The sequence below is a fragment of the Dipodomys ordii genome, unplaced genomic scaffold (genome assembly GCF_000151885.1).
Source record: "Dipodomys ordii isolate 6190 unplaced genomic scaffold, Dord_2.0 Scaffold64, whole genome shotgun sequence".
NCBI classification, from domain to species: Eukaryota; Metazoa; Chordata; class Mammalia; order Rodentia; family Heteromyidae; genus Dipodomys; species Dipodomys ordii.
In genome coordinates, this window is record NW_012267280.1 from 2,020,400 (window position 1) to 2,033,184 (window position 12,785).

General features: G+C 60.6%; 1 protein-coding gene across 1 annotated transcript; it reads right to left on the minus strand.

The window, feature by feature from the left end:
* Positions 1 to 817: 817 nt before the first annotated feature.
* Positions 818 to 11,535, minus strand: Sema6b (sema domain, transmembrane domain (TM), and cytoplasmic domain, (semaphorin) 6B). The gene is made up of 17 exons (XM_013022651.1): positions 11,229 to 11,535; positions 10,342 to 10,488; positions 10,060 to 10,183; positions 8,921 to 8,981; positions 8,737 to 8,799; positions 8,144 to 8,245; positions 7,758 to 7,848; positions 6,923 to 7,042; positions 5,264 to 5,352; positions 4,084 to 4,301; positions 3,353 to 3,484; positions 3,039 to 3,188; positions 1,835 to 2,017; positions 1,605 to 1,754; positions 1,035 to 1,112; positions 882 to 940; positions 818 to 822 (listed from the first exon to the last, which is right to left on the minus strand). The coding sequence occupies exons 2-17, from the start codon at positions 10,457 to 10,459 to the stop codon at positions 818 to 820; spliced, it is 1,743 nt and encodes a 580-aa protein (XP_012878105.1). The 5' UTR covers positions 10,460 to 10,488; positions 11,229 to 11,535.
* Positions 11,536 to 12,785: the final 1,250 nt, after the last annotated feature.

Consider the following 12,785-nt stretch of genomic DNA (forward strand, 5'->3'; position numbering starts at 1 on the left):
CCCCGGGAACGAGCCACGCCCCCTACGGCGTAAACCACGCCCCCACTACTAGTGCGTGGCTCCCCTCAGTCATGCCTCCACGCGCTAGCCACACCCCGGCAGCCTGAGCCCCGCCCACACGGCTCCTGTCACGCCCCCTGCCGCTGGAGTCACACCCCCATCCTTGAATGTGACCTGTTGAGCCCCGCCCCGCGCAAGCCCCGCCCCTATCGCCTGAGTCCCACCCACACGACTCCAGTCACTCCCCCTGTCGTTGGAGTCTCAACCCTATCACTTGAATGTGGCCTACTCAGTGGAGCCACGCCCCCTACGCTCGAGCCACGCCCCTCTATCATCTGAGCCACGCCCCCTACCGCTGGATCTAAACCCAGGCTTCTTGGGACTCTCATCACTTCTTAGATAGGGTACTGGCACGGATTAAAATCCGTATCTCCTCCTGCTACCTCCTGGGATTGGCAGGTTGGAATGCCTGCACCTGGCTTATTAGTTGTGTTGTGGGTCTCCAGAAAGGCTGGCCTCGGGCTGGCTCTGACCCAAGATCTCCCCAACCTCCACCTCCTAAATACTGGATTACAGAGGTAAGCCACCATGCCTGGCCCTAACTCTTTTGAATTCTGTGCTGAGAGTGGAACTCCAGGGCCTCGCACATCTGAAGCAAGAGCCCTACCATTTGAGCCCACTCCTAACGTGACTGTCTATTTAAACGCAGTCCATCTGTCTGCTTAACAGCGCCTCTTGTCCCTTTGGGAGTCTGCTCAGTGCCCCTGCATTTTGGAATCTGCCTCTTCCTTCCTGTGCAAGTGGGACCCATGGAAGCTTAACCTGCAGCACGGCGGGGATGGGGGTCCCAGTCTAGCATTACCCCCACACACACTACTCACCTGTGCAATCCCCTAAACCTGATGTGCTGGCCCCGGACACGTCCTGCTCAAAGGTGGCTCTAAGAGGGACAGAGGGACAGTTAGCAGAGGCCCTCACCCAGTGGAGTGGAGACCCTTGGGGGTCAGGGGTCAGATGCCTCCCCTCTTCTGTACCTGGTTCCTGGACTGAGGAAAATGCAAGAGCCGTCCGGGGCCCATCCACAGTAGGGGTCCTGGCTGCCGATACAGTTCCTAAAGGAGCAATCCATAGTCACCTCAAGGGTCCCACTGTGCTCTGGGCCTTCCTCAGCTCACCCAGGAAGTTAACTGCAGACCTAGTTGCAGAGCCTAGGCAAGCTGGCCTAGAATGTGGGGTCCTGATTTATTTTTTTGGCGGGAGGAGGCTTGGTGCTCACACCAAGCCCAGTGGTGCTCCCTCCACAGCCACCACCCGGATAGAGCTACAAACAGCCTCCATCCCATCCCTACCTCGTTCTCACGCCCAGAGTTCCACCTCCCTCAGAGTCAAAGTCAAAGTCCATCCTGGAGCTCACAGGGTGCTGCACTACCTGTGCCATCCACCCATACCTCCTCCCTTTTCCCTCTCTGCCCCTAGCTCAGCCACATGGGCCTTCATGCTGCTCATGCTGGCCCAGGGCCTTTGCACGGGTTATTCCCTCCCCTTCTCTGTCACCTCCCTTCCTCCCCACCCAGGGCTGGCGGAGGGTGGGTGAGAGCACTCACTTCATGCACCCTGAGTACTGCTGACAGCGGGCCACAGGCACGCGCACCACGCAGCGAGGGAAGGCCGCCAGCAGGCCGCCCGAGGCCGCGTCCAGCTCCAGGCTCAGCAGGCGCTGCCCCGTCTCTCCACTGCTGCCGGGTCGTCCGCACCTGGGCACCCCAGACAAGGAGGAGTGAGCCCCGGGCTCTCCGCCTGCAGGCCCACCCTCCCCAGCCATGCCTGGCCTCACCTGTCCGGCCGGTAGGTCTCAAACTCCTCCAACAAGACACTGGGTCCCGCGGTCCCCGAGTGGCTGGCATTGGGCCGGACCAGGAACTTGAGGACCGTGCCTACCTCAGAGCCCAGGAAGACCACCGTCTGGTTGCCCCAGGGCCCGGCGCCCACGTCCACAGCCACCCGGGTTAGCGGATGCCTGCGAGTGGAGAGAGGGGCGGGAGGGGGTGTCAGGTCGGCCTCTCTACTCTCTGAGGCCTCCTGGACACCGAGTCCACCCCCCCTGCGTGGTTACGCGAGTGCACTTGGACAAACGGGGCCCCCAGAGAGGTGAGCTGAGCTGAGCTACATGTGACCCCCGGTAGGAAGTGCACACTCGCCACCACACAGCCTGCGCCGGGCCCCTAGCCTGGACTTGGCCCACTGCGGGCACCTGCTCCTGTTCCGCCAGGCCACGCCCCATTCTGACGAGGCCACGCCCCACAAGCCTGGTCCACCCACCCAGGCCCCACCCACATTCTAGCCAGGCCCGCCCATGCCCCGCCCCTTGCCCCTCAGACCTGCCCCTGCCCCTAATGAAGCCCCACCCACCAGCACTGCCGGCCTCAGGGCCCGTGGGGGTGTGACCTGAGAAGTCCCCGCCCACCACAAGGTCCAGCCCCCACTTAGACAAGGCTCCTCCCCTTTCCCCATCTTTCTCTAGTTTGTCAGTTGTGGGTCTTGGACTCAGGGCCTGGGCACGGCACCTGAGCCTCTTTGCGCTCAAGGTGAATGCTCTACCACTGGAGCCACAGCTCCACTTCTGGTTAATTGGAGATAAGAGGGGGATTTTTCTGCCCGGGCTGGCTTCGAACTTCGATCCTCAGATCTGTTTCCTGAGCAGCCAGGATTACAGGCGTGAGCCGCCGGCACTTGGCATCTTCCCCCTGTACACGGCCCCTGCCCCACCCTACTTAGACAACCCCTGGCCAGGGCTCAGAGCCACTGTCCACCTCCGGCCCCGCCCCCAGCCTGGACCGGCTCAGGCTCTGCCCCCCACGCTGATGGCACTAGACTGCGGGAATCCGGGGCGTGGCTTAGCAAAGCCACGCCCACCGCGCAGGATAGGTCTGCCCACACTTCACATAGCTCCCTCCCGTTAGGCCCCCGGCCTGTCCCTCACAAGGCCCACCCGTTAGCCCGGCCCCGCCCCCAGCGAGGCCCCGCCCACCAGCGCTGACCGCATCAGAGTGCGCACGATCCAGGGGGCGTGGCCCAGCGAAGGCACCGCCTCGTCCATCAGCGGGTGCGTCTTGACGAAGTTGAGGATGTCGTCGGGCAGCGCGCTGGACGCGTTGTACTGCGAGCCGGGCGCCGCGCAGCAGCCGGGCCTGGGGGGGCATGAGGCCAGGGACCCACAAATGAGCCCTGGCCCCCGGGGACCCTCCGCTGGCCCCAGGTCGGGGGGGTGACACCTCTGTCCCCCCCCGTTTGTGACAGGCTCGGCTGCTCTGGGCAGTGGCTAGCCGCCCCCCGGCCCGCGCCGGGCCCTCACCTCGGCCTGGGCACCTGCTCTTCTGGCACCGGCGTCCAGATGGACTCTGGGGACTTCTGCTCGCGGAAGCGGCCTTCAAACACCGCGGCCACCTGGGTCATGTCGAAGGCACAGACCGCAGAGCCCGGGATGCTGCGGGGGGTCGGAGGTGAGCTTGTGGGGGGGGCAGCACCATGGTCCCTGACCTCAGGGCTGCCTGCCAGGTGTTCCCTTCCCTGCACCAAAGATAGCCCCTTGTTCCTCCTCTCACCTGCCCAGGGCCCTGTCAGCTTCCTCCCGAACCACCTCATGTCCAGGCACCCATATTTGAATGTCCAGCCTCCCATGGCTACTTGTCTCACAAACCCACTTATCAGGGGATGTTATGAAAACACAAACCTGACTTTGTCCCTCTCCCGCCCCTTGCTCCCCAGCTGCTCCTCCACCCACTGCCACCACATTCCCCCACTCCTGCCAGACCAGCTACCTCACACAGACTTAAAACACCCAACTCAGCCTCAGGGCCTTTGCACAGGCTACCTATCCTCCCAACTTGGAATGATCTTCTGTCTTCTTCCATCTCACATCACAGTCTGGTCCCATGTCTCTCCTCTCCCCTCTGCATCCCCCGCCACACACACTTCTGGAAGGTCCCTTTTCCTGAGGATGAAGTCCCACCTGCCTGTCTACTTCTGACCAAAGGAAGTCAGAGAGTTTCTGCCCCCTTGTGGCTCCTGTGGCCACTGGCTGACCTGTTGCTGGGAGTAGAGAAGACAGCCAGGATGACAGGCCGGCCCCCCAGGCTGACCACCCCCGTCACAGCCTGCAGCACGTTGAAGTAGAAGTGGGAGTCCCCTGGCACAGAGCAGTTGAGCCGCGCCTTCAGGAATGACGTCCACTGCTTCTCTAGCACACGCGGGGAGCCCCCCACATCGTTCTTGCACACTCGGGCCACGCGGGACACCACCACCTGGCCAAGATAGGGGTCAGAGGGCAACGTGAGTGAGTGTCACAGACCACACTGCCCACCATCTAGGCTGGGCTGACCTTCCCAAAGCCCCACAAAGGACAGCCGTATCCTCATTGCACATATGGGAAAAACCATGAAGGGAGATGAGCAGGGCAAGGTTCCAGGAGTGGTAAGTGCACAAGTCTGCATTCATGGCTGAGGGGCTGAGGGACAGGTAGGGTGGGGGTGATGGGGAGACAGCATGCGGGGTGCAGGGAGGGAGGACCTGAGGAGGGAGGATGACAAGGAAACAAGGAGAGAGGTGGATGGATGGATGGATGGATGGATGGGTAGAGGGTTGAATGGCTGGGTGGACAGCTTGATGGATGGATGGATTGAAGGTTTTAGGTGGGTAGATGATTGGATGATGGATGGAAAGATGGATGGGTAGAGAGTTGGATGGCTGGGTGGACAGATTGATGGATGGATGGGTAGATGGATGGATTGAAGGCTTTAGGTGGGTATATGACTGGATGGATGGGTAGATGGGTGGATGGATGGGTGGGTGGAAGATGGCTGGCTGGATAAATGGGTGATAGATGGATGGACAGACAAGATGGATGGATGGTTGTAGGGTGGATGGCTGGATAGACAGATGGGTGGACAGATGGGTAGACAGATGACCAGATGGACAGATAGATGGATGAAGGGATGGCTGATGGATGGCTGGACATATGGATGGATGGGTAGATGGGGTATGAGTGGACTGGTTAGCATGCTGGTGGGTTTTAGGTTGCTGGATGGATGGTGGATGGGTGTGACGGGTGGGTGGGTGGAGCTGCAGGTGTCAGAACGGAAGAGGGTGAGGGCGTTCTGGGAAGATGGTCAGACTGTGGATGAGGAAGAGCGAGGGGGTGGCCAGGGTCTGGCTGTAGGGCACTGGGGCTAGGCACCCTCTGGTCTGCCGGGGAGCAGAGCCTCACCTTCTCCAGGTAGTTAAACTCCATGGCGATTTCCCGGAAGAAGAAGTAGACGTGGCTGCCCCACTCCACCGCATGGACAAAGTAGGGCTCTGTGGGAGAGGAGGTCAGAGCCGGCCCCGGCATCACCAGGGGGCTGGGTCGGTTTTATGGTCAAAGGGGGATCTAGGCTGGCTTCTCTGCAATATGAACAAGTTTGCTAATTTGCCGGTACCAGTGGCTCACGCCTGTCATCTTAGCTACTCAGGAGGCTGAGCTCTGAGGATCGCAGTTGGAAGCCAGCCCAGGTAGGAAGGTCTATGAGACTCTTATCTCCAATTAACTACTCAGGAAAAGCCAGAAGTGGTGCTGTGGCTCAAGTAGCAGAGCGAGTGCTAGCCTTGAGCACAGAGGCTCAGAGACAGCATTTGGACCTGAGTTTAAGCTTCAGGACTGGCAATAAATAAATAAAACTGCTTTCTTTCTTTCTTCCTTCCTTTCTTCCTTCCTTCCTTCCTTCCTTTCTTTCTTTCTTTCTTTCTCCCCTCCCCACCCCCCTTGAACTCTGGGCCTGGGCACTGTCCCTCAGCTCTTCAGCTCAAGGCTAGCACTCTACCACTTGAGCCACAGCACCACTTCCCATTTTCTGGTGGTTAATTGGAGATAAGAGTCTCGTGGACTTTCTTGCCGGGCTGGCTTTGAACCACGATCCTCAGATCTCAGCCTCCAGAGTAGCTAGGATTATAGGTGTGAGCCATCCAGTGCCCAGCATTTGTTGCTGTTTTTGTTTTGTTTTCTTTTTGTCTTTTTTTGTTTTGTTTTGTTCATGGGGCTTGATCTCAGGGCTTAGGTACTTTCTCTGAGCTCTTTTGCTCAAGGCTAGCACTCTACCACTTTGAGCTACAGCACCACTTCTGGTTTTCTGTTGGTTCACTGGAGATAAGAATCTCAGGGTCGGGGCTGGGAAGGTGGCTCAGTGGTAGAGCGCTTGCCTTGCAATGCATGAGGCCCTGGGTTCGATTCCTGAGCACCACATAAGCAAAAAAAAAAAAGAATCTCAGGGGCTGGGAAGGTAGCTCAGTGGTAGAGCGCTAGCTTTGAGCTGAAGAGCTAAGGGACAGCGCCCAGGCCCAGAGTTCAGGCCCCACGACTGGACCCCCCCTCCAAAAAAAAAAGAGAATCTCAGATTTTCCTGCCCAGGCTGGATTTGAACTGAGATCCTCAGATCTTAGCCTTCTTGAGTAGGTAGGATTATAGGCATGAGCCACAGGCACCCAAATTCCTTTTTGTCTTGTTTGTTCATTTATCTGTCTTTGGGAACACAAGAATGGGATACGGAAATGAAGGGACAAAGGGTAAACTAATGCAATAGTGGTACTCACTGGATGCTATGTTGAAAATGAACTATACAACTTGTGATTGGAGATGGGAGGAAAAATTGGGAGGGAGAAAGGGAACAGGGGACACTGTCCAAAAAGAAACATACTCTTTACCTGACATATAACTGTAACCCCTCTGTATATCATCTTATAATAACAATAACAGTAAATTTTAAAAAGGCCAGTCATTGCAAAGATGAGGTAAGAGTCCTCTCTGTGGTACCTCTGGGGCTCTTACTCTGGTGGGGGGATTGGATGGATGTCTAGGTTCTAGGTATAGGCTCGTAGCCTTTCCAGGCCTCACCTTTGAACCACTTGGAGTCGTGTTTTACAGTGCGCAGGGTGGGCCGGTCCCCAAGGCTGCGGTAGATGACAGCATCGATGGCTAGGAAGTCGGTCACCGTGGCTGAGAAAAGCATTCCATCTGGATCCCAGCGAGGGGGAGGGGGAGAGGAGGCAGTGGAGAGGCCCAGAGCAGTCAGTGTGGGTAAAAAAAGAGCCTGCCGTAGCCAGGCGCCCGTGGCCCTCGCCTGTCATCCTAACTATTCAGGAGGCTGAGACCTGAGGATCGGGGTTCAAAGCCAGCCCGGGCAGGAAAGTCTGTGAGGTTCTTATCTCTAACAAAAACCACTAGAAAACCAGAAGTGGCACTGTGACTCAAGCAGTAGAGTGCTGGCTTTGAGCTGAAGAGTACAGGGACAGCTCCCAAGCCCAGAGTTCAAGGCCCATGACCGACCAAAAAAAAAAAAGAGAGCCTGCTGTGACCCAACCCCTACCCAGGGGTGCGTCTGTCTCCAGGCTGAGCCAGGCACCATCCGAACACCAATCTAGACCGATTCCTGCTTCAAGATGAGTATCAAACCCAACTCTGCCTTGATATGCTGAGCCTAGATCTCTGATGAGGTCCCAAAACAGGCTCTAGTACAAACCCAGCTGAGCCTGGATCTCAGGTTGAATTACTGACCCCAGACTTTGTCTAGGCACCCCACCCACACCCCACCTCTTATCCACACCTTGACATCTGGTTGTATTCCTGGCCTGGGCCGGCCCACAGCCAGTGGACTGGTCACCCAGCTGTCTGTGCTAGGCCTGCCTGGGCCTGGCTGGCCCTGTGGTGTGGGGGTCCAGGGTTCACTCACCCGAGAAGAGGGCAACATTGGCGTGCTTGGGGTCATATGGGCACCGGGCCATACCGCTGATGTTGTCCCCCAGAGGCTGCAGTGTGTCCATCTGCAGGAGGGCCAGGCCTGAGTGACCACTCCCCTGGCCATGTCTGGAACCTCCCAGCTTCCCACTCCACGAGTTGTCCAGCTTCAGCCCAGATTACTGTGTGACCTTGTCCAGTCCCTTGACCTCTCTGGTCTGTAGTCAAGCCTGGTCAGTCCTATGACTAGCCGCTCAGGGGTCCCTTGAGCCCTATAGGGCCTCCTTTGGACAGCACTGGCTCCTGTGGAGCCTGGGGCAGGGGTAGATCCAGGAAGGCTTCCTGGAGGAGGTGGCTATGGGCACGCTCGGGCAGACTCACACTGTAATTGGCACACACGGGATTGAAGGCGTTGGAGCCGCACACGAATAGCGTGGACTCATCCCGGAGCAGCAGCACCTTCACAAAGTTCCTGCACTCGCCCTGGGGTGGGGAGGAGACAGAGGGAAGCCGGTGTGGGCGTGGTTCTATGGAAGTGGGCGTGGCTGTGGCAGAGGGAGGAGCCCGGATGGACTTAGGGCTTCCGGAGAAGGGAACGAAGCAGGGGTAGGGGTGGGGGATGTGGACCACGTCTGCACTGGGGTGGGGGGGGGAATGGGGAGGCTGGGCGTAGCTTGGGCCAGCGCCGAAGGAGTGTGACCAGGTTGGGGGCATGGTGGCGCAATGCTGGATGCAATTGGGGGCGTGGTCAGGGCAGGCTGGGATTAGCTGGGGCGTGCCCCTGGATGTGGCTGGGGGCGTGGCCTGTGCATGCTGGGCGGCAGGCCGCGGTGGGTGCGCTTGGGGGCGGGGCCTGTGCACGGTGGGCGGGGCGTGGGCGGGGCGGGGCCTGTGCACGCTGGGCATGGGCGTGGCGGCCGCGGCGGGGGCGGGGCCGCGGCGGGGTGGGTGTGGCTGAGGCAGGGCCCACTCACCTCCTGCTTGCCCTTCATTCTGCACACGTCAATGTCGTTAGGGTTGGAACGCCAGGTCAGCTTCTGTAGGCAAAGAGAGCTCCTGAGCCGGGTGGGGGGCCAGTGCCTGGTGGGCACGGCTGGGTCCACAGGGCGCCCCCCCACTTCCTCCTCTGGAGCTCCAGGCCCCGCGTCCCGTCCTCACCCGCTGGTACCGCAGCTCCGTGGAAGTGGGGGGCTCGAGCTCCACCCGGTACAGGTTGTCTCTGTGGGAGGGGCGTCGTGAGCGGGGTGGGGCTCCCCACACCCGCACCCCATCCACCCGGGGAATCTAAGACTCTGCCAGGAGCAGCCCCAACAAAGCCCCCCCCTCAGGGCCCGGTCCCCAAGTGGCCCAGGCCTGTCACACCCACGGCCCCCTCCTGGGGGTGTGCCCCAAGGGGGCTGGCACCCGCTCCTCCCCTCCCCGCTTCACCCCTGCAGGCGGTGCCTTCTCCACCCTCCCCACCCACCCCCTGGTCACCCCAGCTGGTCACCCCCTCTCCTCCACACCCCGCACGTGCTGCCGCCCGTGGGGCCACCCCCTTCGGTCAGGGTGCAGAGCTGGGGCTCTCCCTACCCCCCCACGCCTCCAAAGCCCAATCTACAACCCTGCTACACCTCCAAACCTATCTCTAGCCCACAGACTCGGTCCAGCTGGCTGCCGCATGTCCCCCCAGACCTGCACCTCCCCTGCTGAGGGCATGTCTCTGTTCATGCCGAGGCTCAGATCCCACAACCCGGGAGGAACCCCAACCCCCCACTTTTCTTTCTCCTCCTCAGTACAACCCACGGGCCAGTGCTGCAGATGCTGCCCCTCAAAAGCACCCAGAACCTTCCAGCTTCTCACTGCAGCAGACGCCAGAGGCCACCCATGGGCACCGCGTCCGGTCCCTCCCTCCTCTGCCCACTGCCCTCCACGGCTCCCACCCCACTCAGGGTCAAAGCCAGATCCTCCCCACGGCCCCCAGGGCCCTGCTCCTCCTCCCTTCCTCCCATAGGCCAGGCTCCCTCCTGCCCCAGGGCCTTTGCCCCAGCGGTGCCCTCTGCCTAGAGCACTTAGAACATTTCCCACACTGAAACAAGATTATTTAGGTCTCAAGCCAGTGTCACCTCCTCAGAGAAGCCCTCCGATTGCCTTTGAGAGTTCCCCAGTGATTCCATGGCCGAGTGGCCCCCTCCCCCAAGGACACCCCTCCGTGGCGCTCAGTAGCACCCAGCGCCCCCCATGGTCCCACCACACGGCATGCATGCAGCACCCCGGATCCGAGCTCCGTGCTCATGGGCACCCCCAGCCCCCCATACCTGTCCCCAATAAACAGCGTCCTGTTCACACGCAGCACCCGCTGGATGTTGAGGTCGTCGGCGCCCTCGGTGGGGGTCAGGCGCCCTGGCCCGCTGCCCACGAACACGGGGTAGTGGCTCAGATCTGGGAGGGAGGGGAGGAGGGAGGGGGTGAAGGAGAGGCGAGATGGGGGAGGGGAGCTGAGGTCGGGCCATTTCTAGGGGAGGTGTGAGGCCAGCATGGCTGAAGCAAGATTTCCCCCTCCTCACCCTCAACCCCCCCCTTCAACAGCCACAACTCACAATCCCGGGGGGCCACGCTGAGGGGCGGAGGTTCCTCCGGGAAGAGGCCGTGGGCCACCCCCAGGAGCAGCAGCAGCAGCAGGGCCAGGTGGGGAGGGGGCGCTCGCGGGGTCCGCATGGCGAGGGCCAGGGGGGCTGGCGTGACACCTGGGGGGAAGGGGAAGGAGAGGGGAGGGAGGGAAGGGGAGGGGAAGAGAGGGAGGAGAGGGGAGGGAGGGAAGGGAGGGGAGGGACCGTGAGCCCGCGCCTGCAGCCCCGCGCGCGGCCCGCAGGGGGAGCGCCACGGCCTGGCCAGCATTTCCCACGCAGGTAGGAATTGGAAAAAACAACCAAACTGGTGGCAAAAATTAGCTAATTAATCACTAAAACCCGACCCCACCGCCACCAAACGATGCAATGCACCGCACAGCTTCAGGACGAGGCGCGGGAGGGCCAGGAGAGCAGGAGGTGATGACAGACAGACAGAAAGGGCAGGGACGGAGCAGACCCCACGCGCAGCCCGCCGCCCCTCGGCCTCCACGCGGCGTCAGGACGCACCTGACCGGCTTGAGGGTGCCCGCTGGCCCTGGCCCGTGTGTGCTGAGGACCTAGGTTCAACCCCCACCCCACCCCTGGCCCCCAATACTGGAAACTAAAATGACAGCCAGGCCAGAGGCAGGCCTGGCTCCAGGGGCACAGCACCAGCCTTGAACAGGAAAGTCAAGCCAGCTAGAGGTCCTGAGTTCAAGCCTGGGCTCTGGCAGCTAACAACAACAAATAATAACAATGGAAAACGGCTCCTGGGAATTTTGTAGACCACCACATGGGAGTTAACGGAAACGGTAGGGACAATCTCACTGTCTTCTCAGGTCCTGCTCCCAGCCCCCCTGGGTCCCCAGCTTGGGTACCTCTGAGACGGGCGCCCCACTACCTCTGCGGGCGCCTGCTTCTTCCTTCTCCCATCGCGTGGCTGGACCTGTGGCGCCCAGCCTTCCCAGCCTGGAGGGCCTTGGCCAGGCCCCCTCCCGATCAGAAAGGAGGGGGTTCCGTCCTGGGCCTGGGGGGACCCGTGTCAGAATCACAGCGGCCTCCTGGCTCTGGGAAGTCTCCAGCAGACCCGGGACCTCAGTTTCCCCATCTGAGCGGCAGGGAGGGCTTGGCCTGGCCTTGTGGCTTCAGGGTGGGGGAACAGAGCCCCCCCCTCCCCAGGGTGAGCCGATCTCCTACGGTCAGGACCCAAAACAGGAAGACCCCGTGTGGCCCGCCTGGCTTTCCTCTCCGTGACCCCCCGGCTTCCGGGATTTGTGAGTCAGTACGGCCGGAATCCACGTGTCCTGAGCTTTCCTTACGTGGCTTCCTTCCCCGGCCCCTCGGGAGCCCCAGACTCTGCACTCTGCTTGGCACACAGAGAGGCTGACCTCTGACCCTGCCTGCAGCCTACCCTGGAGGGGGGGCTGTATGTCTGTGTGCCTTCCTCCCCCCCCCCCAGAACACCTGCCACCCCAGTGCTTGGCCAGCTCCGGCATCTTCTTTCCACAAACAGACGTCCTGCAGAACGGACCATCTGAACGGCGTGGGAGAGCGCGGCCGGCAGCAGCGCCTAAGTTCACTTTGTTGTATGGCTGTCCCTACCCGCTGCTTCCAGAACCTTCCTTCCGCCTCCGACGCTGACAGGCTGCCTCCGTTCACAGTGCGCACCCCCATCCCCTCTGCGCCCCTGGCCCCACCTCCTCCCATCTGCCACCTCCGGGGCTCGGGCACCCAGGGTGTCTGTTCTCCATGGTGGACGGAGCAGGTGATGAGAGGCCCTTCCTTTTCACGACTGCATAGTATTCCAGCCTATAGAGACCGCATGCTGTTTCTATTCTCTGTACAATGCTTGCCGGAGGGCTGACTGCTGTGACCGGATGGCTGGTGTGCAAGGCCAAGCCCCAGCTTTCAGTCCGTGTGTGCGTGTGCGTGTGTATGTGTGTGTGTGTGTGACTGCAGTGCTGGCCTGGAACCATCAATCCTCCTGCTTCTGCCTCTCTAGTGCTCATCTCAAACTAAAACTACACTAGCGGCTTTGCTCCAGAACCGAGCTGTGAGTTCGAATCCCAACTCTGCTACTTCTGTGCTGTGTGACTCAGGACAGATCTCATTCCCTCTCTGGTTTCCCCGCTCTGTAAATGGGGAAGGAGACCCTGCTCACAGGCCCGTGGTGGTGGTGGTACCAGTACAGAGCCTGGCATACAGCCGGTACCCAAGAAATGCTCATTCTTACAGCGGTCTGTTCGCATCTGAAGCAAGAGGGAGGAGCAGAGTGGGCTGGGGGAAGCCGGAAGCCCACTTTGCCGGTGGAGAAACTGAGGCTTGGGCTTGGGAGCTGTGTTCCCCGCAGAGGACGCAGCTGCTGAATGGGAAGCCTAGGGCTGGGGGACCCCAGAGGAAGGGGACAGTCCGCACCGAGGGCTGTCCTGGCCTTC

Excerpts from the sequence above, each read along its gene's own strand:
- Sema6b (XM_013022651.1), bottom strand. The coding sequence starts at position 10,459 with ATGCGGACCCCGCGAGCGCCCCCTCCCCACCTGGCCCTGCTGCTGCTG. Across the intron at positions 8,982-10,059 it reads ACGCTGTTTATTGGGGACAG|AGACAACCTGTACCGGGTGG; the intron begins GTATGGGGGGCT and ends CCCCTCCCACAG. Across the intron at positions 7,043-7,757 it reads CAATGTTGCCCTCTTCTCGG|ATGGAATGCTTTTCTCAGCC; the intron begins GTGAGTGAACCC and ends GCTGGGATCCAG.